Source organism: Chamaea fasciata, unplaced genomic scaffold (genome assembly GCF_029207755.1).
Source record: "Chamaea fasciata isolate MVZ Bird 193981 ecotype frontalis unplaced genomic scaffold, bChaFas1.0.hap1 SCAF_10, whole genome shotgun sequence".
NCBI classification, from domain to species: domain Eukaryota; kingdom Metazoa; phylum Chordata; class Aves; order Passeriformes; family Sylviidae; genus Chamaea; species Chamaea fasciata.
This window is the reverse complement of record NW_027094095.1, coordinates 15,346,902-15,371,802: the sequence shown is the minus strand read 5'-3', so window position 1 is coordinate 15,371,802 and position 24,901 is coordinate 15,346,902. Positions and strand designations below refer to the sequence as shown.

Here is a 24,901-nt window from a genome sequence, read left to right as displayed (position 1 = left end):
TCAAGTACATAATAAGGGTATGCAAGTAGTTTAAAGCCTAAGTTTTGGATTCAGAAGGAAGAAGGGCATGGGTCAGGCTTTCAAAAAGAGATTGCTTTCACCCAAACTATAAAGACAACAAAGCTTTTGCTGTTGTAGAACTGCTTTGCAGCATTCAATACAACTAAATAATTCTAAATAATAGTTCTAAATAATTAAATACTATTATTTTGAAGGGGGAGAAATAGTATCATTCAGGAAGAGCAGGTCTTTACAGATCTGTTGCTAATAATTCCCTTGCCTCAGATGCAGGGCTTGGACCAGTGACCTCTAGAGAGCCTTTCTAATTTAAATTCTGTAAAAGAAATAAGCTTAAGACTTACCTAACAAATAGGTCAGCTGAAAGTCAGATCACCACATCGCATTCAAAGATGATAGAAACTAATGGAGCATGGACAAACAATTTCCAGTCTCGAGAAAAAAATCCTTCATAAATCCAGAACTTGCAAATGTAAAACATTGCCTATGTCAATGTAGTAAGTTTAAACTGCAGTGAACACTTTTTACGGAAGTTAGAAGCTGCAACACTGGCTCCCATTGACACATGCTCCTTTTTCTCCTTTTAAAAACAGTGCAGGTAAATTAGTGTAGCTTCTCTGGACTCCATGGTGAGGAAGAAAGCATCCTCCATTTAGGAATAAAGCTCTGCAGACCAGCAGGAACAAAGACTGTGTGTCTCTTTACATAATCTAAAGCAAGGGTGTTTTCAGTTCTCCAAGTGATGGTATTAAGGCAAAAGGCTGAAGCAGAGGCAGCAATAAATATGTGTAATCCTTGTTTGCCTTGAGAAAATGGCAGGGATTTAGTGAACAGCTAAGGATCTCTGGTCATAACCTCAGAGTCATGAAGAGGGAAGTGAACCCGGCTGTGAAGGACCTACATTCCTCTCCTATTAAGTCAGTGTCACTCATTCCTGAGAGATTTTTACAAGATTGTTATATTAAATCCCATGGAAAAGAATGAACCCAAACTGCAACAGACGGGAGTTCTACATTACCCTTAACACAGGCAAAGGTGATGCTTATCTGGGAATAATTCTTATGATGTCTAATCTTTAAGACCTGTAGCATAACAAATGAGACAAGATCATCTACATACCTTTAAGAAAAAAATATTTATTTATAAAAATACAATGGGATCAGTTTGAGAAGTGTGGCAATAAATACAGTTCAAGGAAGAAAAAAGCATTTCTACATGGATATATTATGGCACAATAAAAGGAAAATGCACCATCAATCATGGAACTTCTGTTGGCTCAAGACTTTGTACAAGCTCCCTTTTTAGTAAGACAACTATTTCTAAGTTTGGTCAGTGTTGATAATGGAATGAATACACAATCACAAATGCACACTTATGTCTAATGCAGGACTTACCATTAGCAAACAATACCTTAAAAACATAGCAATGATATTAAATCACTAATGAGATATCTTAAAATTTAATTGGCAAAGACCACATATAACTTTAAGCATGAGATTCTTTTATCTCCTCCAGAGAAAAGCTGTAAATATGTAAAATGAAGGCTTAACTTGGTATGTAAAAACCTACTTAAGTAGAGATTGTGAGAATGCATAGCTCCTTACGAAACAACCTGGCTGTATGAGAGCACTCCCCCTTTCACAGTATTCCTTTTACTTCATATGCAGTTATTGTTTATGCTGTAGACTACAGCTGTTACAGCACTAAAGGCAACTAGACAGGGAAAGGGCAGATAAAGGAGAAAGGAATGTATGTAAGGCAGTAATTCTTTAGGTACATTAAGTGTAGTGTGTAGGAAAGACAGGTAACAATTCCACAAGGCTAGTTTCGTTCTTACTGAATAAAATAATGGACTAATACTGAACTTTCGATGCAAAACTAGTAATCAATGCCCTGGTCACTGTACTGACCATGGTAATCTCTTTGATAGTCATCTTGGTACTCTCCGTGATAGTCATCGGGGTATTCTGCCTGATAATCGCTATCGCTGATTTCTGACCCGTTAGTTCCTGTTCCTTGGCTGCCATTATGAATGACAGGTTCTGTGGGTGCAGCACAGTACTTGGGGTCATACACTTGCCGTCCAAGCCCATACACACTCATTCCCTTCTGTGAAGCTACTTTGTTGGTACCCATTTGTAACGAAATAGTTGAGTTATCCACAGGTTGTAATATGTGCTTCTGGTCGTAGATGTCTCTCCTGGTACCTGGTGCCAGCATACCAGCCTAATAAAACAGGATTGTAGAGGTTCAGTAAGAAAGTCAAGAGCTGTAATTACTAGATTTATGACTTCAACTAGTATGCCTCACTGAAAGTGCTGAAAAGTAGGAATTACAACAAAACACAGCACAGTAACACGTGTTCACTAGTAGGTAAGTCACAGAAGAAAGTCCTTGCAGAAAGGTCCAATTTATGTTCCTCTTTGGAAAGAATATACTAAGTATTCTGACTAAGGTAGTGGCAGTAAGCAATTTCTTTTTTGCCTCTGTCTAGTTAATACTTAAAATGAAGTTACTGTTTTCTCCTGGTGTAACACTGCCAGCAGGAAATTCTAGAAGCACTGGGACATTTTTATGCCTTAAGACGCTCAGCACAGAACACAGTGGTTATGATAAGAGATTCAGGTTCCTCAATTACTGCACAAGAGCACAGCTGAACTGTACCCACACACTGCTGCCTGTCAGACTCTGCTGTTGGGCACCACTGCAGGCTCTCCTGTCCCACTGGGCTGAGAGCTGTGTCCATCCTGCACATAACACACAGTCCTGCTTACCTGACTGGCTCCTTTGTTAGTGCCCATCTGTAGGCTAATTGTCGTCTGGTCAAATGGCTTATCAGTTTGCATTTTTGGATCATAGAGGTGTCTTCTAGTTCCATAAGCAGTCATGCCTGCCTGGCTGGCACACTTGTTGGTGCCCATCTTTATTGGGGGAAGGAAGAGGTGGACAAAAGAAATTATTTTTATTTGTACATTAAGCATAGTCTAAAGAAAAAAAAATATGGTTGGTAATGTGATGGCTGACAAAAAAAATAGTAATTTCAGTGCTTGTTTTCCTCATGTAGTTTGACCACTACCTGTAATAAATTACCCTTTCTCCTTACTGAGTTTCAAAAGGAAAAATAAAGGCAACTGTCATCCTAAGGCATTTCAGTGACTGTCATTTACCCAGCTGCACTGCAATTGGAATGGATGTATGCCTCAAAATGTAAAAAGTAACTTTTACCTTGGACAGTAATGATTCATTTATACTGCCACAATTTCTCTACCAAAGGAATTTTAAGATTTTACTTTGGCTTTTATAATCAGTAAGGAAAGAGGAGAGAAAAAAAGTTTCTACCATACAAAGAACTTAAACTATTCAAAGACTCCTACTTTGAAACCACCTTAAAAGACAGAGATGATGCTGCCAATATTAGCTGTTCCTTTCCTCCTTATCACTCTTACAGCAGATTTAAAACAAACAAACTAACCTTCCAGGCAGTGACTTGAGCTTACAAAGCCAATCCACTGCTTACAAGAATTAAAACCTCATTCCTCCTTCCCTGATAAGAATATATTGTGATTCTCTGCCTGGTTTTGCATAAACAATGTATCAGTTAATCAAAGCAAGAAAGTTGTTCTCAATAGTAACAATTTAACTGCAAACTTGAATTTCATACTTACCTGCAGGCCAATTACACTTTGACCAGCTTTTAGTTTTCCTGCATCAAAACTTCGTGCTTGTTTCTCTGCGTATTTGACACCAATATCAATTGTAGTATGAAAACCTTTAGTTTTTGCCTATTTAGGGAGAGGGAGAATAGAACATTCAGTGTTTGAAGTGTATTTTCTGTCTCCTCACCCTAAGCCTGGGCTCTGAAATGATGCCACAAGCAGATCTCCATGAGACTGCGTGTCAGGGCGGAGGGAATGTTCCAGTTCCCCGCACCATTTGAAGGTGGCACCATTTGAAGTTACCCAGGTCAAAAGGATATTCTGCAGGGGTCAGTGTTCTCCTGTGAGCCTTCCCGTTCTGTCTATGCACATGGAAGCAGTCAGGAACCCTCAGTCTGAACTCTAAGCCTTCCTTCCCTGGGGCATGTGGGAGCACACAGCCTTCTGAAGTGCAGCATCTGCAGTATCTCAGACTCTCAGTAATGTCTGTTCTCTCCTGACAGGCTGGATGCTGTTTTCTGTATTTGCATGGGTTATAAGGGTACATCTGAACTGGCACGTGGATTTGGGCCAAATCCAGGGGCACGAATACTTACCAGACCTGCCAGTGCCACTAAAGTAGTCTGTACTTGAGTCATATTTCCATTTTCAAAAAGATCATTTGCTTCAAAAATATCATGTGGTTTCATGCCGTAGACTTGGATGGCTTTGATAAAATTCCCAATGTTCTCCAGCTAAACAGAAACAAAAAAGCCAGTTTTCTACACAGTGTTTTAAATCAGAAATTAAGTAATTTTAAAGCCTTCTGGTGTTGATTGGTTTGTTTGCTTGTTTTACTCAAGTTCTTTGCCTTGTGCAAACCGGACAAAACAGTTGCCATGGTTAAGAGTGACTGGTGGGAAGCCTGGGATTATTTTTTGTTAGTTTTCATACTGATTTCAGAAATCAGACTAAGAGGTTATCCAGCCTGGCATCCCTCCATCAGTGAGTACCATATACTTTGTTAGAGTGGGCTTTGGTAAGAAAATTTGTCTCAACTGTCCGTCCCTTCCAAGAAAAATTCTAATCTAAAATCTGCTTCAAAATTAGAAAATGTGACATAGTATCCATGTTATTTGACTTCAGCAACTGATAATTTTGAATAAAATAAAACCATAACTATGTGGATGGGATCCTTATATGGACTGAAGGCATTATCTTGCTCACCTCCTGGGACAAATAAGCTTTGGGGTTTATCAGCACTATGTGCTGTAGAAATTGAAAAACAATACAAAATACAAAGAGTAAGGACTGACTCTTCTTTCCTTCTGAAGTCTTAAGAGGTATTTAAAACTTAAAAAAACCAAAAATCCTTGCCCATGTTTAGAAGTGTTCAATGCCAAGAAAACAAGGAGGCTGACATTGTTTAAAGTATTAAGCTAGACTCAGAAAGAGCAAAGGCGGTAAGTCTAGGCAGCAAGCCTTCCCATGCCTGTTCCAAATGCATGTTGCATCCTCTCCAGACACCTTCTCAGGAGGATACTTCATCCAGAGATGTCTAGGTACAGGCAAGCTATTGACCTAATACCTCGCAGCACTGCCTGGATGGAAAACTCACTTGGGATTTAACAAAAAGAACACTTTTTTTTTTTTAAACTGGGAAAAGGCCTTGCTCTAGGGCTCAAGGTTGTTCTTCATCTGACACTTCCCTGAACAGCTATTAAATAAGGTACTCAGCTGCCATTGATGAACCACCTCAGCCGTAGCTGCATTCTGTTAAATACCGTTCATGTCTGCAGCATCCTCAACTCTTGAGCATGGATCATATGTAAACTTGGTGCTACTAAGATTTAAGATGTACCATCACCACAGCAAATTTGTTAATACAGAACAAAAGAATTGTTTAGGGGTTCAAGGGGTTAGAGGTGTAGTTCTGAGGTTGGTGGTTTTTTTGTTTTACCTGGTGCCAATTTAGTTTTGATTGATTAATTTTCTTCACTGATCCTGGCTGCAGCTTATTTATAAGCCTGGGGAGGTGAAAAAGAGGGAAATGCTTAAACAATAAATCTCATCCTTATACCATCTGTGCAGGCATTATATAATACTTCCACTCATGCTGTATTAGTTGCATTAGTTTCATCAAAATGGTTAATTTCTTGGTTGATACAGTAGGCTAGCTCAGTTCTCACAAGTCTAACAGACTGTAAGAATTTTTGCATGCCATTTGATTACTATAGAAATGAGCTATGCCATTGAATTTTGAAATCTTAGCTGAAATATAAAGATTTAAGTGTTCATTTTTCCAGCAGTTTCCAAGAAGTTGTCTCCCACCCTACAGTCAGCTATCTTTGACTGTAATTGTTGATGTCTTTTAAAGGGGAATCTTCAGAAAGTCCCTTAGTTCCTTGAAAGTAGTAAACTCCTAAAAATAAGGTTACTTAATAAATGCTTACTCGCATAAGATTATGCCATCTTTTAATCCCAGTTGAAAGTTTGCACCAATACTCAGCCCTGTAACCTCTTCTATCCAGTTACGCAGATCTTCTTCTATCTGGGGGTCATATTTCAGGGCAATCTGTAACACAAGCAGTCATAAAATTACTTCAGGAGATAAATCTCCAACTCTTCCCCACCCCAATTCCATTTCAGAGTATGCTGTAGCTGCCATCCTGTAAATTCATTGCTGGATTTTTAAACTCTATTTTATACATCAGAGCACAGATGTAAGTACTTTATCCCTTTAACTATAATTTTCATGGCTTTACTTAATTTCTGTTTGGAAAAAGCACTTTTAAGCATGTAGCAGTTTTTCCTTTAGTAAGAATTCTGGAGCGCCTGAGAAGTCTTTTGACAGCTGCAGAGGAATGATTTTGGAAAAAATATTCAGCTCAAGTTGTACTTTGGCAGGAAGTAAGGAAGGGAAATAGTGTATTATGAACACAAGAATTCTGAATTGCCATCAGTGCTACTGCTAACATGTAGTTTTCTACACGAGACATTTTATATAACAGATTTGAAGTTATTCAGCTGAAGGTTATAGTGGGTTTGCTTTTATAGCTAGTTTCTGATTAATGGAGATGAGCTGGTAAGTTTTTGCCTTGTTGCTACAACATTAAGAGTTATCTCACTGGGGATTCTGGGGGCTGTGTGTATATCTTGGTTTATCGTTAACCTTTGGTACCCCTGCTATTTCTTTTCTCTTTGACCTTCTTGGAAGACTCTTTTGAAATAAATTGTGATCTCATATTTTAATTGCAAAGGAAGAAAACCTGCAATAATCTTTGAAGTTTAAGGCATCAAGCAGAGGTCCAGAGTTGCTAGCAAGATGACTTTAAAATTAATTTTCCAGATGTTCAGATTTCACTACTCTAAGTTTACGCTTCAGTTACTAGAAGTCAATCCATGTGAAAGGAATGCTTAAAAGCAGTGAACTTCAACACCACCAGCAGTCAACAGCATCCGTGTTCTTTCACTCTGCCCTTTGTTCCCCTCCCCTGAATGCACCAAAAAGCAGCTCCAACTTCCTTCAGGCTAAACCTGTCACCTTTGCAATCCTTTTCAATATTGCCAAGTTGGACAAAATGGATTCTATCACTGAAATCATCACTACTTTTTCCACAAGCAAAACAAGTTATCTGAGCACAAGGTTGTGTGGGATAAATAACCTCCACTGGCGCAGAGGCTGGCAACACTTCCACCTTCATTAGTTGTCCTGCATGGGTCAGTGAGCAAGGTGGGAAGTGAGGGAGCCACCGTGAGAAACCTGACAGAAAAGCACAGAATGTACCTGCAGTATTTCTAACATGTGGAAAGTCAGTTCAGCTACACCAGTTGCTTACAAACACCTAACAAGAAACTCATGTACAGCCATTCACATTAGATCAAAATGTACATTTGAGACTTTTTACATGCAGTTTTAAGACTTCAGCCAAGAAAGGCTGGCGATTAGCAGCTATATTTATACTGAAGGAGATTATAATTCCAAGAGATCTGAATTACTTGGATAGAGGCTATTGCTACATTTTGGCTAACATTAGTAATCCCTGACTCCAAACTGACCAAACTACAAATTACAGTACTCTGTTCCCTATTTTTCTTCTAAGGGGAATGGAAAATTCCTGTATCTCTGGCTGTACTTCAAAAAACTTGTCTGAGTAATACTTATTTTCTTTAGACTATTTGTAATAGTAGTGCTATGGTGCCTTAGTTACAGATCAGGATAATGGACTAACCCATTCCTACATTCAGATCTTGACTAAGGTGTAAAATTCTCTGTAGCATTCTGTACAAGATGACAAGGAAAATGCCATGACTTTATTTTTTAATCACACCTTTTGGATATTAGCTAAGATTAGAAGCAGACTAGAAAAGCTAACTGAAGGTCACAGCTTCGAAGGACATGGCTGTGGTCTTGTCTCTTGGGTGGCAGATAGCCCCCTTGCACCTCCCTTAAGTTTAGCACAGCAGCAGCACAACCACATTCATTTCCAGTGATGGTAAGAATGGCAAGGGATGGGTAACATCTTGAAAATGGTCTATGAAGAAGTCAGCTGTCATCTTTCTCCTTCCTAACCTGGTGATTAGTTTACAAATGACTTTTCAGATATTTTTATTTCCTATGGAAGCAAACCTCACATGATCACAGCCTTAATTTGTCTCCCCAGTAATATCTGGTAGAAGCCAACTAGCTTGTTCAAAATTATAGAAAAGAAGCAGTCTTGGACAGAATTGAGTCAGTTAGATTTTGTGTGAAAAGGAATACACGTGCAAGGGAGAAAGATAACAAAACATCTTCCCCAAAAGACTGAATTGTAGCATCGTACTCTTCTTACACATTAGAGAACCTATTAAAGTCTTGCAAAAGTGACCTCACCCACAAAACCTTAAGTTATGTGTACAGGCAAGACATACAGTGTATAATTTATTTCTGTACCTCACTTCAAATGAAGGAACAGGATTTATAGAAAGGCCAGAACTTTCTATTCTGATGGTCCAGTTAGAAGACAGCAGATAATTTGGGCTGGTCATTCATATGCTGACAGCTCACACTGAGATAAAATCATCATTCTAGCATGCATGTGGGTACAAAGCAGGGGTTGAGCTAATCTCCACAATTCTTTAGTTATGTACATAATCAACATTGTGCTTTCTGAAAACTTAGGCAGTTTCAGCGTAGCTTAAAGACAGTGTTAGCCATCCTGCAGTTGAAATCTTCTGGAATAGAACTGGACTTGTGTTTCTATCACTTGACTTATTTTTAAACACTGGTTAAAAAAAAAAAAGAAAAAAGAAAAAAAGAAAAAAAGAAAATTAAGTTTGTGATCATACCACCAAGGGACATAGTTTAAAGATTAATTTTTTCCCTCCCAATATAAAAAAACAAAATAAATATGGAATCCAGTAAGAGTGAGAACCCTAAAGACTTCTGCAAATGTGGCTATTTTAATCTTTCTTCGCAAGCACATAAAAAAGGGAGAATTTTTCCTCATTTAATAATAAGTGCATTCCACATGTGAGATTACAACTGAACTGAATAGTAAATTGCTGACCCCATTGCTTGGGGACCTTAGAAGTAATCAGGTGGAATTTAATCACTTCTGAAAAATATTTACTTTATGTTGGAGCACTTTACCATGTGTTCAAATCTTGAGCTTTTCAAGAGGTTTTCAATTGCCCTGGGGTATCACTACAGTGATTATCTGGAGATAGGAAGTAAAAACGCTTATACACATAAGGAGAGTTCTCACAGCACTAAAAGCATTATTTTTGTTCTGATTTTTGAGCTGGTGGGAAACTAAGTTTAAAAAAGTGGAAAATTGGTGTGAGTTTCTCTGCAAATTATATTCAATCTACCTGAAAAGCTACAGATGTGGAATCTTTAGAATCAGGCTTTAAACATGTGAGAAGAAGGGATTAAACAAGGGAGAGTGACAGGTCAGATAGTACCAGAAATCAGGCATTATGTTTAGTCTGAATTCTTAGTTCTTCTATTCCCAATGGCACAACCAGAAGTTATGTAACACTCTTACTGAATATTTCATATTTTCCACATGTGGATATCAGAGATGTTCCAGTTTTCGTTTGATTGCTATCTATGAGGTGAAGCCAGAGGCTTTGATATGAATGTAAAAAAAAGTCTTTTTCCATTACTACTAATCCAAAGCATGCCAACATTTGATCCTTTATAAATACTAAACTGTCATGGAAGATACTTAAATCTTACAAGTCTACAGCAGAAGAAAATATTGTCTACTGAAGATGAAAGCAGTCCCTAAGCAGCTTCATTCAAAGTATCATCAGTGCCATGAAAAAAACCCCTACAGTTTCAGAATACTGTAGAAATGATTCAATTGTAGCAATGGATGTAAGATTTTACAGAAGTTTAATGTATGGTAGCAGGAAGCCAACTGTTCATTTCTTTCTTCTGAATGTTGAAAGATACATAAAGTTGTCAATGTTGCTCTTTCTGTTGATGCTTCAGAGATACAGGTTTAATAGAAATATCTTTGAAAGGAAACTAATATTTATCCAAGTGGTCCAAATTATAGGTGATCCAAGGCTGTGGAAGGAAGAGGTTGGGTGTTACTTGCCTATGACAAACTGATGTACATGTGTTTATGCTCAGGCTGGAATCCTTGGGTTAAACTTGATACCTCTGGCAACTTCACACCTGACCCTCACACCTAGTTCTGTTTAGGTAGGACTTTCCTGTTTGGGAGATCTTAGAGTGTAAAAATCCTCCCTCCATGTGTAGCACAGGGACAGTAACAACGACCACTGATTTTATCAAGCTCATGAATTCCTGGAAGCTAGCTAAGTTCTGCTGGCCAACATTAATGATCTCTCTCTGTGTACCCTGAAGTTTCTCAGTGTGCCTGTAGCATGTTTAGTTTGAGTGATGATGTTAACCAGTACTTCACACCATAACTGATATCATATGGACTTTGAGCTGTCCTTTTATACTAATCTTTTCCAAATTACACAGTACACACTGTACGCGAAGGGCTACGTGTATGCCAGATCTCCAGTTTGAGAGTTCAGCTGGCTATATTGCTGCTGCTCTGGAAAAATACTGTAACAGGATCTCAAGGAAGAGTTTAAGCACACTGCACTTCTTTTTACACTGGGACTAGCAAACACAAATCTTACTAAGTTAAAAAGCAGGTTTAAAGGATAAAACTTTTGAAGTTAAACATTGCATCCTAACAGCTTGCAGTTCTTAGTTCTGATGAAATTTCTGATTAAAGCTGCAGGCTTCCTGCCCTCCCCAGCAGGAATCAAAAGTTTAATGTGCAGCATGCTAAATTTAAAGCTGTAGTAGACATTTGAAAAAACTTCTGTTTAGTCATAAGTTTCAACCTGAAAAGCATGTGCTTGTCGAAGTACATCAACAACTCCATTATAGGAACCGTGTTTGTCAATAAAAGATGTATATACATATAAAACTGCAGCAAAGTAAGTTGTACATTTTGGTTTTCCAGCGTAAATAAAGTACAGGGTCATGTACAGCAAGAGAAATAACCAGGACTTCACTCCAAGATAAGATAGCATAGGAAGAGATTACAAATATGCTTTTTCACCAAAGTGGACAGAAAAATAGATAGAGCCCTAAGTTTTGGATTTTAGTGTTCGTTGTAGGCAGAAATTTAGTATGGCGCATATTCTTGCCTAAAGTGACACAAAATTACTAACTTTTCAATTAAAAAACAAGATTGAACAGAGAAAGCTTACTGAATTTTTAATAAGTGTAGGAGCATATTCATCTTGTATGGAATTTAATCCGTGTCTAGCCAGGGGGTTTAATGTTAATTCAACTTTTACACATCATAAAATACCGATGATGTGTACAGATGTGTACAAATTTAAAACTCCAGGTTTTAAGACCTAAGCTTGTACAGTTTCAATTTTAAGCAGTAATTTGTTCCTGTATCCACTTTTCAATCTTTATTAATTCGGAACTGTCTGAATTGCTGTGATTTCAGCGCTGCCTTTGCAAACACCCTTTGCATTAAAATAAGCACTACCTTCAGCAGCAATTTGTCCTGCTGAGGCCAAAGATACCAATGCTGATACTTCTTTTCTATTTACTTGGCACGAGTTTGTGATGAAATCTTTTTCCTCCCCTTTTTAAGGATTTATGATGGTATGGGAAAGATGAAAGCAAAACTCTTTCCTGGTATCAAGGCAGAAGAAGCTCTTGACAGTCCTTACTGCTTGGAAGTGGGAGTCAGGCAGACCACATCGTTATCTAGAATTCCTGTTCATCACCTGCTGTTCTGGAACACAGTTTTGAATCATCTCTCTAAAACTTACACAGCAAAATACCTGGGAGAAGAAAAGTGTTAAGAGCTTAGTGGTTATGTGAGTAACCAAGAAAAATGCAAAGAAGAGTAAATTCTTCTCATTAGAGAAGAGGGAGAAAGACTTTTTTTTAAAAAAATTATACAAGCAAGCTAAAACTTTCTGGTTAAAATTCTGTGGTGTAAACAGATTACTGTACATATCTAATCTTCAGCTTCAGAGGTGACAAAGTGGCAAGGTCATAATCACTGGTTATTTAGTCATAGTGTAGACAAATAGCACACTGTAAGTTAAGACAGAGAACTTAAGAGTGGAAAAATATAAAGTTTTGGTTTTTACTGGAAGTGGGTAAGAAGAGGAAGTGGCAGGGTACCAAGGTGATTATCAAGGGGAGTTTCTTGCCATTTGAACTACCAAGCCAATGAGCTCTCATCATAAGGACAAATTAAAATTCCCTGTTAATTTCATGTATGTTAACCTGGATTGCATGCAAAAGCAAGTGTCAGAGGAGGCATATTTGTGCACAAGAACCCCAAATGTAATGGGAATGTGACAATCTAGATGAAAATCAAAGAGGAAAGTATTTCAAAAACTCAAAGCCACCATTCAGTATGCCCTGGTATTTGAAGATGCTTTTTTTTTCTGTTATTATGGACTGTTGTACAGAAAGGCAGAGAACACTGCATTAATGTTACTGAAAGATCTCATTATATCCCAAAATGCTACTTAGTACAAAAATTTTACAGCTGTATCCATTTTGCTTAATATTCAACCTTGGGTTTTTTATGTGTAGCATAACTGATACCCTGCCAACATCTCACTGTTTTCTCTGTAAATCAAAATTTAGGCTACAATCTTTAAAGAAGAGATGGATGAGCATTAATCCAAAATTCCTGGATCTCTTCCCATAGGCACCAGTTTAAACTCTGTGAAGTGAGAACAAACCATGCCTCAAAGTTTCCAAGTCATCTTACAAGTACAGATACCTGCAGTTATGCATGGTGCTCGTTGCCAGATCAGCTGGCTGGAAGAACGGAGTGTTCTCCTCCCTGGCTGTCCAGTAGAACTTCATGACATTCTGCAAGCTATTCAAGAAGCCAGTGCTACCATTGCTTCCCCCAGAGTGCACCAACAACTCGGACACACGCCTGCCCTTGGACTGAATGCTGCTCCCCTCTCTTTCTCAGCAGCTGCTGCAACGCCCTCACTTACTCAAACATGTTCTCAGCTTTTCTTGCACCTTTTGCTCTTATGTTTTGCCATAGTCACAACTTTCTGGCTTGTAACTCCAATTCTCCTTAGCCACCAGCTTCCACTGTCAACTCTAGCACCTTCTGGTCATGCCACCATACTTTATACTTCTTGGCACTGAGTTCCTTTGCTCTGTTTATTTAGTCTGTATATTGCTGAACTATTTCTATTTCTTCACAGAATATGGTTCTAGTAGTATCCACTATTATTTTAAACCACTGCTGGTTTTTCTTCCAAAAAACCACTAGGGTACAAATTTTTTTTCTCAGCTAAGACACAGCTGATCCAACCCAATGGACAAAAGCCTGTTAGCCCCTGATGGGAATGGAATTCTCCTTGCTTTGAAACCCAACTCCAGTATAACAGATATGACACAGCAAATCTGGACAGGCTCTGAGATCACAAGCGGTAATGTCTCCTGAGACAACACACTGAGTGCTGCATGGAAAATCCTGGTAACCTGACAGACAGTGATGCCTAGTTAATCTTCTTTTGTGGGGGAAAGGAAAAAAAAATCATACAGAACAATCTGGTGCATAAACAGAAAAAGAAAAAATCCAAAGCATCTGAAAACAATTTAGTTTTTCCAGTAGTAACCCAGGAAACATCTCCTGAGGAAACTATTACTGTAGATCTGGTGGAACAGTGTTCTCAAAGCCTAGAAGTCTGCAAACAGAAACTGTAACATCAATGATCACTCGAACTTTCTCATAATACTTTTCTAATCTACTGCTATTAAAGAAGCCCAGGAAATTATATATTCTTTCAAACCCTTTTCTTCTCTTCAAACCCTCTTCATTTACTCAAACCAGAGTAATTAGGTTCTACAGCAGGAAGCAGGTAACTGGTAACTCAAACACTACCTCTCAGAAAAATCGGCTAAAGAAAGCTGAAGCCTCTCACTGCAGGTATTGCTATAAAAGTTACTCAAAACACACATTCCTTCTGCTATTCCAGCAAAGGCAAAATCCATGCTGCATTTTCTCAGCACTTTTTCCAGAGGTAAACCTCAAGACTTATCACTCTAATTTGCCCCCACCCAGCAAGCTCATGTACTTGATTCTTTGCTGCCAGCTGTGATGCCAGGCATAGGCTTGACTGGGGAATGAACAGATGACAGGGCAGGTCCTGAGGTGAGAGGCATCTCCCAGTTGCTCAGTTGTAACAGTGCTCAGTGTTTCCCACCAACCGCACTGACAGCACTTGGTTGCCTGTCAGCCTGCCCTGATGTAACTCCATGAACTCACATTAGCTGAACAGGCTGACTGAGGTGCCTGTGATAGGTATTCATAAAATAAAACACAGATTCCTCCCATTCTTACTATCCTTGCACATAATGATTCAATCTGTCTTTTTTTTTTTTCTTTTTTTTTGGAATTTAGGTGAAAGACATGATTTCTTGAGAACTTCCTTATCTGCTTCTAGCTACTAAGAGCTGCCTAGATTTATCTTTCATAAAGGTAGTAGATCAAAATCTTTCAATTCATGCATAGCACGTTTTTCTGGTTGAGGTAATTTTTCCCACTGCTAGTTTTCTTGGCAGAAGCACAAGCAGTGCAGATTTCACACCCAAAGCTTTAGAAGACCTTGTCTATCAACAGCTTCATACTCTTGTTTTGCTTTACTGCCAGCAAAAATATTGCAAGAATGAACTTGGCACAAAGAATGAAAAACAATGATAATCTGCTGCTCCTGGCCCTCCACCTCACACCCTCCCACGTATATCTCTGACCAATTCAGTAGGTGATGCACAAGGTTGATTATAATCCAGGAAACATTCAAAAATATTTTGGATTTGGCCACCCTGACAAGTTGTGCTTTAACCACATAAGAAGTGTTATAACGATATTTTTTAAAAAAGGGTGATGACCATAAACACATTAGAAAATGTTTATTTAATTTTCTAATAATTAATATACATCTTAAGAAGAAAGTCTAAGGAAAGTAAGACAAAGTGAAAAAATTTATGATTACATGAACTTCTAGCTCAACCTTTTATTTAATGAAAATGTAGTTTTAGGAACATACAAATCAAGCCATAAGGCTGCTACACAGGAGTTTATGAGTAAAGAAGAAAGTACAAGTGTGAAAGTAGTAAAGACAGTCCAACTCCAAAGTAACAGGTTCTGATTCAATACCCTGTAGAAACTTTCAAAGCACTATTTTCCAGCAATTCAACACAAGCAGAAAGAACTGCTGGGGGTGGGCAAGAGATGCACATACACACTGCATCCAAAACTCAGGACCCCACAAGGCAAGTTGTGGTGTTATTATACTGCACTCCTGAATTGAGAGTAGGTTTGAAATACCCACCCAACAGAGTGTATGGGCAAGGATGTGCTGCAAATGACTGAGAGGTCTCAATCCTCAACTATTTAAGGTTCCATTATTGTTCAGCCGTACAAAATGCTCAGGTGCACTGACTGAACTTTATCTTTGTTAGTTATATTTTGTTCCATCCTTTCAAAGACCTTTCAATATCAGCCTTACCACTGATATTTCACCTCACAATCTTTGTTTACTTTTTAATTAAAACCAGCTAGATTCTTTCAAATAGAAGTAGCTTTCCATATCAAAGACATTTTCATCCTATCATTTATTAATGATAAAGGCTGCCATCAAGACAGACCATAGTAAAAATGCATTAGTCTTTATTTTCTTCAAAAGTTACTTGTACATTTTACTTGTATAGGGCATGATTAATACAACAATGTCAGCAAGGCAAGGCAACAGCTTCCTGCAAAATTAAGCAAAAAGCATTTAGCCTTAGCACACCAGATACGTGCCTGAACTGATACATATGCTTCACTGACTTAACACAGTATTGACTTCCAATTATGATATATAATGGGACTTCTAATTGATCCCCCGCAGTGTTATGAAGTGAACCAAAGCAGTGGCAGCTCAAGCTGGTCATGCACTGGGAATCTCAACAGGAGCTGCAGTACAGGTCCTGCTCCAACACATCCTTCTGCTTGGTGAGTACTGGCCTGAGCTCTGACTTGTGTTCTGCCCATGCTCAACATAGAAGGGAAATACTCTGCTGGGGTCCATGGCAGCAGCAAGGCAGGAGCTGCTTTTCACCGTGAATGTTTAACCAAATCCCTTCCCAAATGCATGTGTATTTGATGCCTTAGCTTTTTTTGTGAAAAAAATTGTTCTTATTCCAGCAAAACCAGGGATACTAAGATAATGCTGCCTATAAATAAGAGGCTGTAGCAGTGGAAATATCAGCAGGAAAGCAATGTAACAGGAAAGCTTTCTTAGCAGGAACGCAAAGTAAGGCTTTTGCAATAGCAACGTCCAGTTTTATCCTGGGTAGAGCCATGGTACAAACATGCAAATCAGAGCAAGAAGATTTGTTTGGAATCTATCCATAATTCAGCCAGCTAGGCTTTTCAATAGATCAGATTCCATCTTCATGCAAGCATTTCAGGATAACAAGAAAGTGCAGAAATATTTAGGCAAATACTTGGTGTTCCGGTCCTGTGTGTATGCACAAGCCACATACTCTTTCACTTCACTGTAGCTCCTAAGGATAACTCGGTAACCGAAAGTTTGTCTAGATAAAGGTCTGCCTAAATAAAGTCCTCAAGAAAAATCCTGTGTTGACCCTAGAATACGGGGTTGAGTCTTGGAAGGGAAGCAGCAAAGGCACTGAGTGGTAAAAGTCTGGTTTCCATGAGTGAGTATCAGTGACCAGGGCAAGCTCAGGCTCCCAAGACTTAAATCCTGCTTGGCCCAGCTGCTGGGACTGGGCAAGGCATTGGGGACAGTCCAAGCAGGGCACTAGACCATAACTGTGACAGCAGCACTTCATCCTCACTGCGGTGGCCTTCCCTCGCTGCCAGCTCCTCCAGGGGCACTGACGCCTGCCAGCCTTTGCCAGTTATACATCCAGAACAGCATCCGCTTTGAGTAAGAGAGTTTTGTACAAGCAACAAAAAGTTTAATTATGTTTCTCCTCTAAAAATGTACTAAAATCTGCACTGGTTTGAGAAGGAGGAGGGGTGAAAAAAAAGGTGAGGGAGGGGGACCAGTGTGGGTGGGAGGAGGGAAGGGTTATTTCAGCTTAAAAAAAAAAAAGAAGTCCCAAACATAGAACAACCCACCTGAAGAAAGTCAAAACCGTTTTTGAGAAAATCACTGTCATTCAACCCCACTAAATAGAAACAATGACATAAGTTACAATGAGGCATTACTGCAGAACCAAATGTATTTACGCAAAAGAAAGTATTTGCTGCTGAACATAACTATACAAGTTAACAGTTGTTTAGAATCAGATACTTACAAAAAGCACTTTTAAGCAAAAGAGTCCCTCTTAAAGAAAAAAAAGGAGGATTTTCACATGATCTCACTTAGAAAAAATCTGTTTCAAATTGCCCTACGTGTCCTGGCCTCCAGCCCATTTTTACTGAAGGCCTTTCCTGTACAGTTCCATAGGGGATGGGAATCTCTACAAAGTTTGCCTTAAAAGGACGTGTCAGATGCCCAGTGTATACCGTGTTATGCAGCTACAGAAGCTAACAATTCTGAGTACAAAGAAGTTTCTATCCTTTATTCTCTGAGGCAAATTATAAACTACTTACAGGCAAGAAAAAGCATCCAAATTACTGTTCTGTCAGAAAAACCAAGGTGAGACAAAAATCAGGTATGTGCTGCTGTCCCACCAGAATGTGTGCATCCATTCATCTATCTTTCATGGGTATTGACTCAGCAACAGGACTATAACAAATATTTTTCTCCAAATTTTAAACTAAGTCTAACTCTGAAACCACACAAAGAGTACATTCATTTGTAAATTTTAAACAAGCAAGCCTTACTGTAATGCAAATCATAGTTTTTATTTTCTGAGGCTGCTAATCCCATTTAATTGCTATGACTGTCAAGCTCTATTTGCTTTCTTCAGAAGTGTTCTAGTCATAGGAGGTACACTGTGAGCTTGCATTCAAAGGATGCAAAATACTTATCTCATATCCTTAAAAATCAACCTTAGCAAGCTTCATGATTTTCTATCACCAGTGTATGATTTACTAAAAGTGTATTAATCTACCATAAAAAAGGTCACTGTGCTACATTTTATACATGGGCGGAAAATGCTTTAAATTTCCAAGTGCAGACACGGGGCGCTTACTAAGGTTAAACATAACGGAAGTTTCAGCAAGCATCCTCACTGTTCGTCTGCTTGTGCCCCGAGCTGATGCAGCGCTGGCAGCCCTGTCTGTGCTGTCCCCACACGCAGCAGCACACCCGTGTCTGCCTCGACGCTCAGGAGGCAGCAGTAGCTAATCCTGGCTATGCCATGCCCTCCATCACCTCCCTCCTAGAAAATCTGCTGTAAGACGAGAGGCGGAACTGGAAATGACGGCCCTCCCTCGGGGCTCGACACAGGCAGTGACACCTGCCCCGCAGCTCAAGCACGGCCAGCGCTGCTCCCCGCCTCAGCTCTCAGGCCTCCAAAAGACAACTGGCAACCGGGCAAGGAAGCGACAGGATTTACTGGGGATTTAACCACCGGGCAAAGGCAGCTAACTCCCGTGTCAGTGGTGTACAGCAACGACTGCCGGATGTCCCTGGGGCAGCCACTTTCACCTATCTATTTCATCTGCCCAGGGGCTCCTGAGGTGGGGACAGGGCGCACCTACCAGCCGGGGTTGTGCGAGGGCTCCCGAAGGCGAGTCTCATTGTCTGTGGGCTCAGGCAGGAGTCCAGGACAGGCATGGGTGCTATCATCCAAGCTGCTGGCAAGAGAAGGGTTTCCATGGCAAATCATTGCTTCTGCTCATGCTAAGAGACGGATCCTTGCTATGATCTGTCAACCCAATGCCACGTAGGTTCCATCACCATCGGTCTGTACCTCTTAGTAGGGCTACTTACTACTGCTGTAGTGTTAATACTTCTCTTGAAGTAGCCACAGAACTGGAAACCTATACTTGATCACGCCTAAGAGAACAGATCTGTCCTGAGATTCCAACAGTGAAAGTGGTAAATGGATTAGACACATCAGGGTAGGGTAGACACACTGAGACAGACAGTAAAGGATGAAGATGAGTGGAAACACTGTAGTTAAGATTCTCCACTGCTGGATTACCTTCCTTGTTTAACAACAACAAAAAGAAATCTAACTAATCTGCGTTAATACCGATTCTCATTCAGTATGAGAACTCCTCACACACACGACCTAACACCAGGAGAATACAAATTAATAGGTGACTACAGCTTAATAAAGCCAGTGATTCACTGGGTCTCTTAAACAAAAAAAACCTTTGCAAAATTCCCAGCAAGAGGCTAAACTCATGTTTCAGCAATTGAGGTGGCAAACACGTTCTCAAAAGCACAGGAGGCGTCTGATCAGAAAAGGAACACGGCACGATTTGGAAGCAGAAGGCAGCAGGGCCATGTTCAAGCAAGTGTCGTTGAACACAATTAACTGAAATTTAATACGGTCAGTCAAAGTGAAAGTAAGCATCAGAAACAAGTAACCAGCAGAAAACTGTAAACAAATTGGAGAATTCTCATAAATTGGTTGCTGAAACATTAAAAAAATGCATCTTAAGACTGACAAAAGAGATGGTCTCATTTTTATATCACGAATGTGGTTTTAGTGATGTACATAGTTATTGTGGCAAACATCAATTATAAGTTTAGCTATGGAATTATTCCACAGTCATATTTATATTTCATGGACAGTTTTGCTACAGACTCAATTATCAGAACTGTACCATTAAGTACAAAGTTATGAAGTTCACTTGAACTGCAGATCTGTTACCAATGCCTGGATCCAGCTGGAAGAAATTCACAGGTTTTTTTTGAAAAGAATACCAAATTTGGACACAAAGAGAAAAGTTTTAGTGCTTTCTACAGTGAAATTGATATTTAGCTAGGAGATGTTAACTTCAAGAGCCATGATCAGCTATCAGAAACCATGAACTAACTGGAGCAAACTGAAGTTTAACACTTGCTCCTATAAATTCTTCTGCCATTTCCTCTGAAATTGCCTTTTCAGTATATATTTCTATTACAATATTTCTAAGAGCACCATAATATTAGATTTTTTTATTTATTCCTCATGCAACAAAATGAAGATTTGTGTAATGCAAATGGTCATGCAGGCTGATTTTAAGATAAACACCTGAATTTAATTCAAAACTTGTAAATTAAAGATATTATTTCTTTAAAAGTTATATAGATGCCTACACACAAGAGAATAGGAATGCAGAGATCTTATCCTGTCACTTACGATGACAGAAGATATTCTCCTCTGCTCTCAAGGCCCAAGTTTTCACTGCCTTTATCGAGTACCATCTCAGTTTTTATTACATAATTTCAGACAACATTAATTGAAATGCACTTTTGTCAGCAGCAAACATTCTTACCTAGGGTTCACAAAATTTGGTGACCAAACCTTTCCTTTAACAAACCTCTGTTTGTTAAAGGAATATAGTCTAGAGGAAGCGTGGTAAAGTTTCAATGGTAAAGCAAATATATGGTAGGAAGAGATGCATTTTAAGAATGGAAAAGGGTATTATTTCTGTTTTGAAAGGAGGGGTGAGAAAGAGGAAGGAGAGGTTCAGTTCAACCAGACAGCCAAAACTTGTCTCACTGTTAAACCACTAATTGAAAAATCTGAAGGCCAGTGATTTTAATCTGGTTCCCAGATAAAAATATTTATTTAAAAAAAAAGGTGATTTCTGGACTTAGCAATTAAATCTGTTTATTTGGCCTGTAGCAGGCAAAATAGATGACAAGAATTTTCTCCTCAGCAGTTTCAAGAGGAACACAATAATCATTCATAGAACTAGTTTGCATTAATCACCGCAGACTTCAATTCTTTTTCATTAATTGGCATTTGCCCTCAAGAAGGAAAGCAGGAAACACTACTGCCCTCCTGCATACTTGCAAAATAGGGAGATACTTTGTTTACAGGCCTCATTTGTTTAATAGCCTTCACTTTACAAAGTTTGTTTCCTCTGCTCTTCCATTTCACTAGGGCTTGACCTTTCAGGGTGGAAGTTGCAGGGCTGGGATAACTGCCCTCAGTTACTCTGCTGTCTTTAAAAAGTCTGGAAAATGGCACTGCCCAGTGACAGCTTCCTGGGGCAGGGATGGCTCAGAGGGACAGTCAGGGATGCGCAGTAGCCAAATGCTATGCAAAATTTAGCTCCCCACACAAACCAGAGTCCTGCCCAACCTCACTTTCTTATGAAGATGAAACTGGCACTGTATCAAACATAAGAGGTGGGAGAAGATAAATGCCTGCCCAACACAAATAACATTTCCATGGGAAGGGTGGAGCCACTAGGAAGCAGCTGAATGGACTGGAACCTCTTCTCCGGCTGCCCAATGTTCCTGTTTGCTCCACACCTTCTGCAGTGAGACAATGGAGCATAAATCAGAGACAAATATAAAATCGAGTTTGCAGCCTTATCTAATTGCCTCGTCATCTCATGCTATGTCAGCCTCACACACTGCAGAAACTCTCCCATTGCTCAAGAAGAAAATTATTTCTTGCCTGCAGAAGAAACCATCCATTTCCATCAGCTTAAAGGGCTCCCCACTGAATATTTGTTTTGGATCAATTATCTTCTGTGATCTCAAGTAAACAGGGAATCAGCTTCAAAGGGATTACATTAGTTTGACTACCTACACATTTCTCATGCAGACAAGTTTCCTTACAGCTGGGAACCAGTACACAAACTCCATGCTTTCTTTGTAGGAATGAGGAAAGAGATTCCTAACAGAGACCAGACACCATATTAATGTGAACTAAGGTAAGGAGCAAAACAAGAGAAGGGTGGAGCCTCAAAAGGGTAAAAAGAAAAAAAAAAAAAAAACCAAAACAAACCCCACCAAAAACCCCCAAACCCCTAAACACCAAACTAGAGGTAGATTTTATGATCCTGAACCTCAATTAAATTAAATTCTTAAAAAGCACCAGGACATGTTGTTGTCATCCATTCAAATACCATAGCAAACAAAATGTCTCTCTGAGCACTAATAAAATGTCAAATGAGAAAATAAAGAATAAAAACCAAAACCAAGGGATTTTTTTTATCCAGCACAGCTGGACCCTCAGGCAGCATAGCTATGAAGCTGTCTGTTTACTGCAGAAAAACACTGCTTGGGGATCAGCACTGAAAATTTCAAACAAGGGTATTTGAGAGTAACTATCATTCAAGCACGGAGGTTCTACAGCTGCCTACAAACATTAACCCAAAAGGACATTAAAAAACCCATGACACAATAGTTTGCACAAAGGCCAGTATTTTAGAAAGTGCGATTATAATTGGCAGGAAAAACTGCTCCTCCAAGAGTTGGAAACTAATTCTTCAAATCTTCATGAGACAGACAAATCTGGGAAAAGGAATTTTTGATCTAACAGAGATATTATCAGCTAATCCTCTAGAATTATACAGATGAACAGACATCTAACTCACAAACGCATGCAACAAACTAGATTGGAGCTACACAGTATACCTGTATATAACCCAATTGCTTTGAAATTTGATCCCTTACAGTGAGAACATCATTATAAAAGCTCAAAGCTACATCTCTTCTGGAGTTTTTGTTGTTCATTGGAGGTGTTTTTTGTTTGCTTGGAGTTTTTGAAAGCCAATGAATTAATTTGTCTTTGGTGCACTTGAATTGTTTTCTATGGCTCTGCTGCACCAACACTTTCAAAGAATGCAGCAGAAACCTACAAACAAGTAAACTGGAGCTGCCCCAAAACACTCACCCCTCTGCAATATTTGTACTGAAGACAGAGAATGTGAGCAAAACAAAACCCAGCAAGATGAAGTCGAAGGCCCTTTGCATATGGGTGTGAAATACACCAGTTTCAAACCCTCTGCTAATGTACAGGCTTGGAACAGCTCCTTAGGAGGCCCTAAGGAAGCTGATGGCAATAAGAAACTGAAAGAAAGAACAAAGAACTTCTTCCCATCTTGTCCCCATTAAGGGATCACTGTTAAACCTATGTAGTTTCGTCAATAACATTTAAAGTAAAAATGCATCTACTTTCTTCCTAATTCACATGCATTAGTACACAACCCGTTTTAGTCTTTTTTTAGGTTTGAGTTGGTTTTAGGGGTTTTTTCAGTCTGTAATGGTGTAGATAAATCACTAAGTTTAGATGCTGGAAGCAACCACTCTGGAAGACATTTAGTTACATGATGTCATCAAACTTTGCAGCAGAACCCTCAATCACGCTGAGAAAGCTAATAAAGAAAAAAAAACAAAGCAAAATGTTGTTTTGTAAAGCATAAATTACAAGGTTTAAAGTAACTACTTTTCTCCCTGTTCTCCTTTCTACTCAGCTACAAGTAAAACAGGATCTGGGGATCTGCTGAAGCCTGAGACCAGACATGAAACAACCGGTTATTAAGACCACGTTTAGATTTTAAGCCTGTGAATAAAGACACTAAGCACCAACTTATCCCCGCTCGTTTAGCGGTGTAATTTTTATTGCAAAGGTTTTCCCTCTTACTAGGTAATTGTTCGCTGCAAGGTAGTAGCCGGTCTAACAGGGCAACGTGAGACATCTTTTGTTCCTAAGAGTACGAGAAAAACCTCAGCAAAGCCGCGCACAACCGGCGCCCGCCGCTCCGGCCGCGGGGCCCGGCTGCCGTCAGCGCTGCCTTTTCTGCCGCTTCCAAGCGGAGCTCCCGGCGCGGCGGCGGCCGCCGGGCTCTCGGCGCTGGCGGGACTCCCCGCGGGGCGCGGGGCGCGGGGCGCGGGGCGCGGGGCGCGGGTCCCGCCCGCAGCCGCGCCGCCTTTGTGCGCCCCCGCGGGCGGGGCGGGCCGGGCCGGGCCGGGCGGACAATGCGCGTCTGTGCGGGCCCCGCGCCGATTGGCCGCGCGCCGCCCGTGCCCATGATGTCATGCGCCTGGAATGCGCTGCGCGGGGGGCCGCGAGCCGCGCAGCGCCCGCGCCGCGCTCCGCACCGCGCTCCGCACCGCGCTCCGCACCGCTCGGCGCCGTGCCCGGCTCTGCCCCGCCGGGGCACGCCTGCCCGCCGCTCCGCTCCGCTCCGCCGGCTGCGGGACGGCTGCGGGCCCCAGCGCCGCGCCCCGCCCGATCCCGGCGGGCGGAGAAGGCACGGGCGGGATGTCCCGTGCCAGGGCTGCCGGCACGGGCAGGTGCAGCCCGGGCGGCCACGCGAATCGCGGCTCCGCACACGGGTCCGCCCGGCGCTGACAGCTCTTCGGTGCCCGCAAGTTTCCGGAGCGGTGCCGCGAAGGGCGGCGCTGTCCCGGGCCGGCGGCGGGCGCATCCTTGCGCGCCTCCACCGCGCGGGGCGGGCGGGACCCCGGCTGGCAGCCGGAGGCAGCGGAGCCCCGCGTCGCGTCGCGCCTCATCCCGTCCCGCCCCGCCGTCCCGGTGCAGACAAAGCCCGGCGAACCCCGCGCCGCCCGTACCTTGTTCTTGACCTCGGCGGAGAGCCCATAGGAGGGCCCCTTGTTGAAGTGGGTCATGTCGGTGGTCTCCCGCGGTTCGGGGGCGCTGATCGCAGGCGCTGGCGGCTCCGGGCTGAGACGAGAGTCCGCCCGCGGCCGCGGAAAGTTCTAGTCCCTCCCCCCCGGCCCGGCCCCGCGGCCGCCGGAGCCGCTGCGCGCCAATCGGGGCGCGGGGCCGGGGAGGGGGCGCGGGGAGGAGCACCCGCCCCGCCCGCCGCCGCCGGGCGCCGCCCGGGGGT

The 24,901-nt window shown here is 41.1% G+C and overlaps 1 protein-coding gene across 1 annotated transcript; it reads right to left on the bottom strand.

Annotated features, from left to right (window-relative positions):
- Window positions 1-1,134: 1,134 nt before the first annotated feature.
- On the bottom strand, window positions 1,135-24,793 carry CNN3 (calponin 3). The gene is made up of 7 exons (XM_066192417.1): window positions 24,624-24,793; window positions 6,107-6,228; window positions 5,614-5,680; window positions 4,271-4,408; window positions 3,684-3,800; window positions 2,793-2,939; window positions 1,135-2,244 (listed from the first exon to the last, which is right to left on the bottom strand). Exons 1-7 carry the CDS (start codon window positions 24,678-24,680, stop codon window positions 1,897-1,899), a joined length of 996 nt encoding a protein of 331 aa, XP_066048514.1. The 5' UTR covers window positions 24,681-24,793; the 3' UTR covers window positions 1,135-1,896.
- Between the last annotated feature and the right edge of the window lie 108 nt (window positions 24,794-24,901).

Excerpts from the sequence above, each read along its gene's own strand:
- CNN3 (XM_066192417.1), bottom strand. The coding sequence starts at position 24,680 with ATGACCCACTTCAACAAGGGGCCCTCCTATGGGCTCTCCGCCGAGGTC. Across the intron at positions 5,681-6,106 it reads GATGGCATAATCTTATGCGA|GCTTATAAATAAGCTGCAGC; the intron begins GTAAGCATTTAT and ends TCACCTCCCCAG. Across the intron at positions 2,245-2,792 it reads CTAACAAAGGAGCCAGTCAG|GCTGGTATGCTGGCACCAGG; the intron begins GTAAGCAGGACT and ends CTGTTTTATTAG.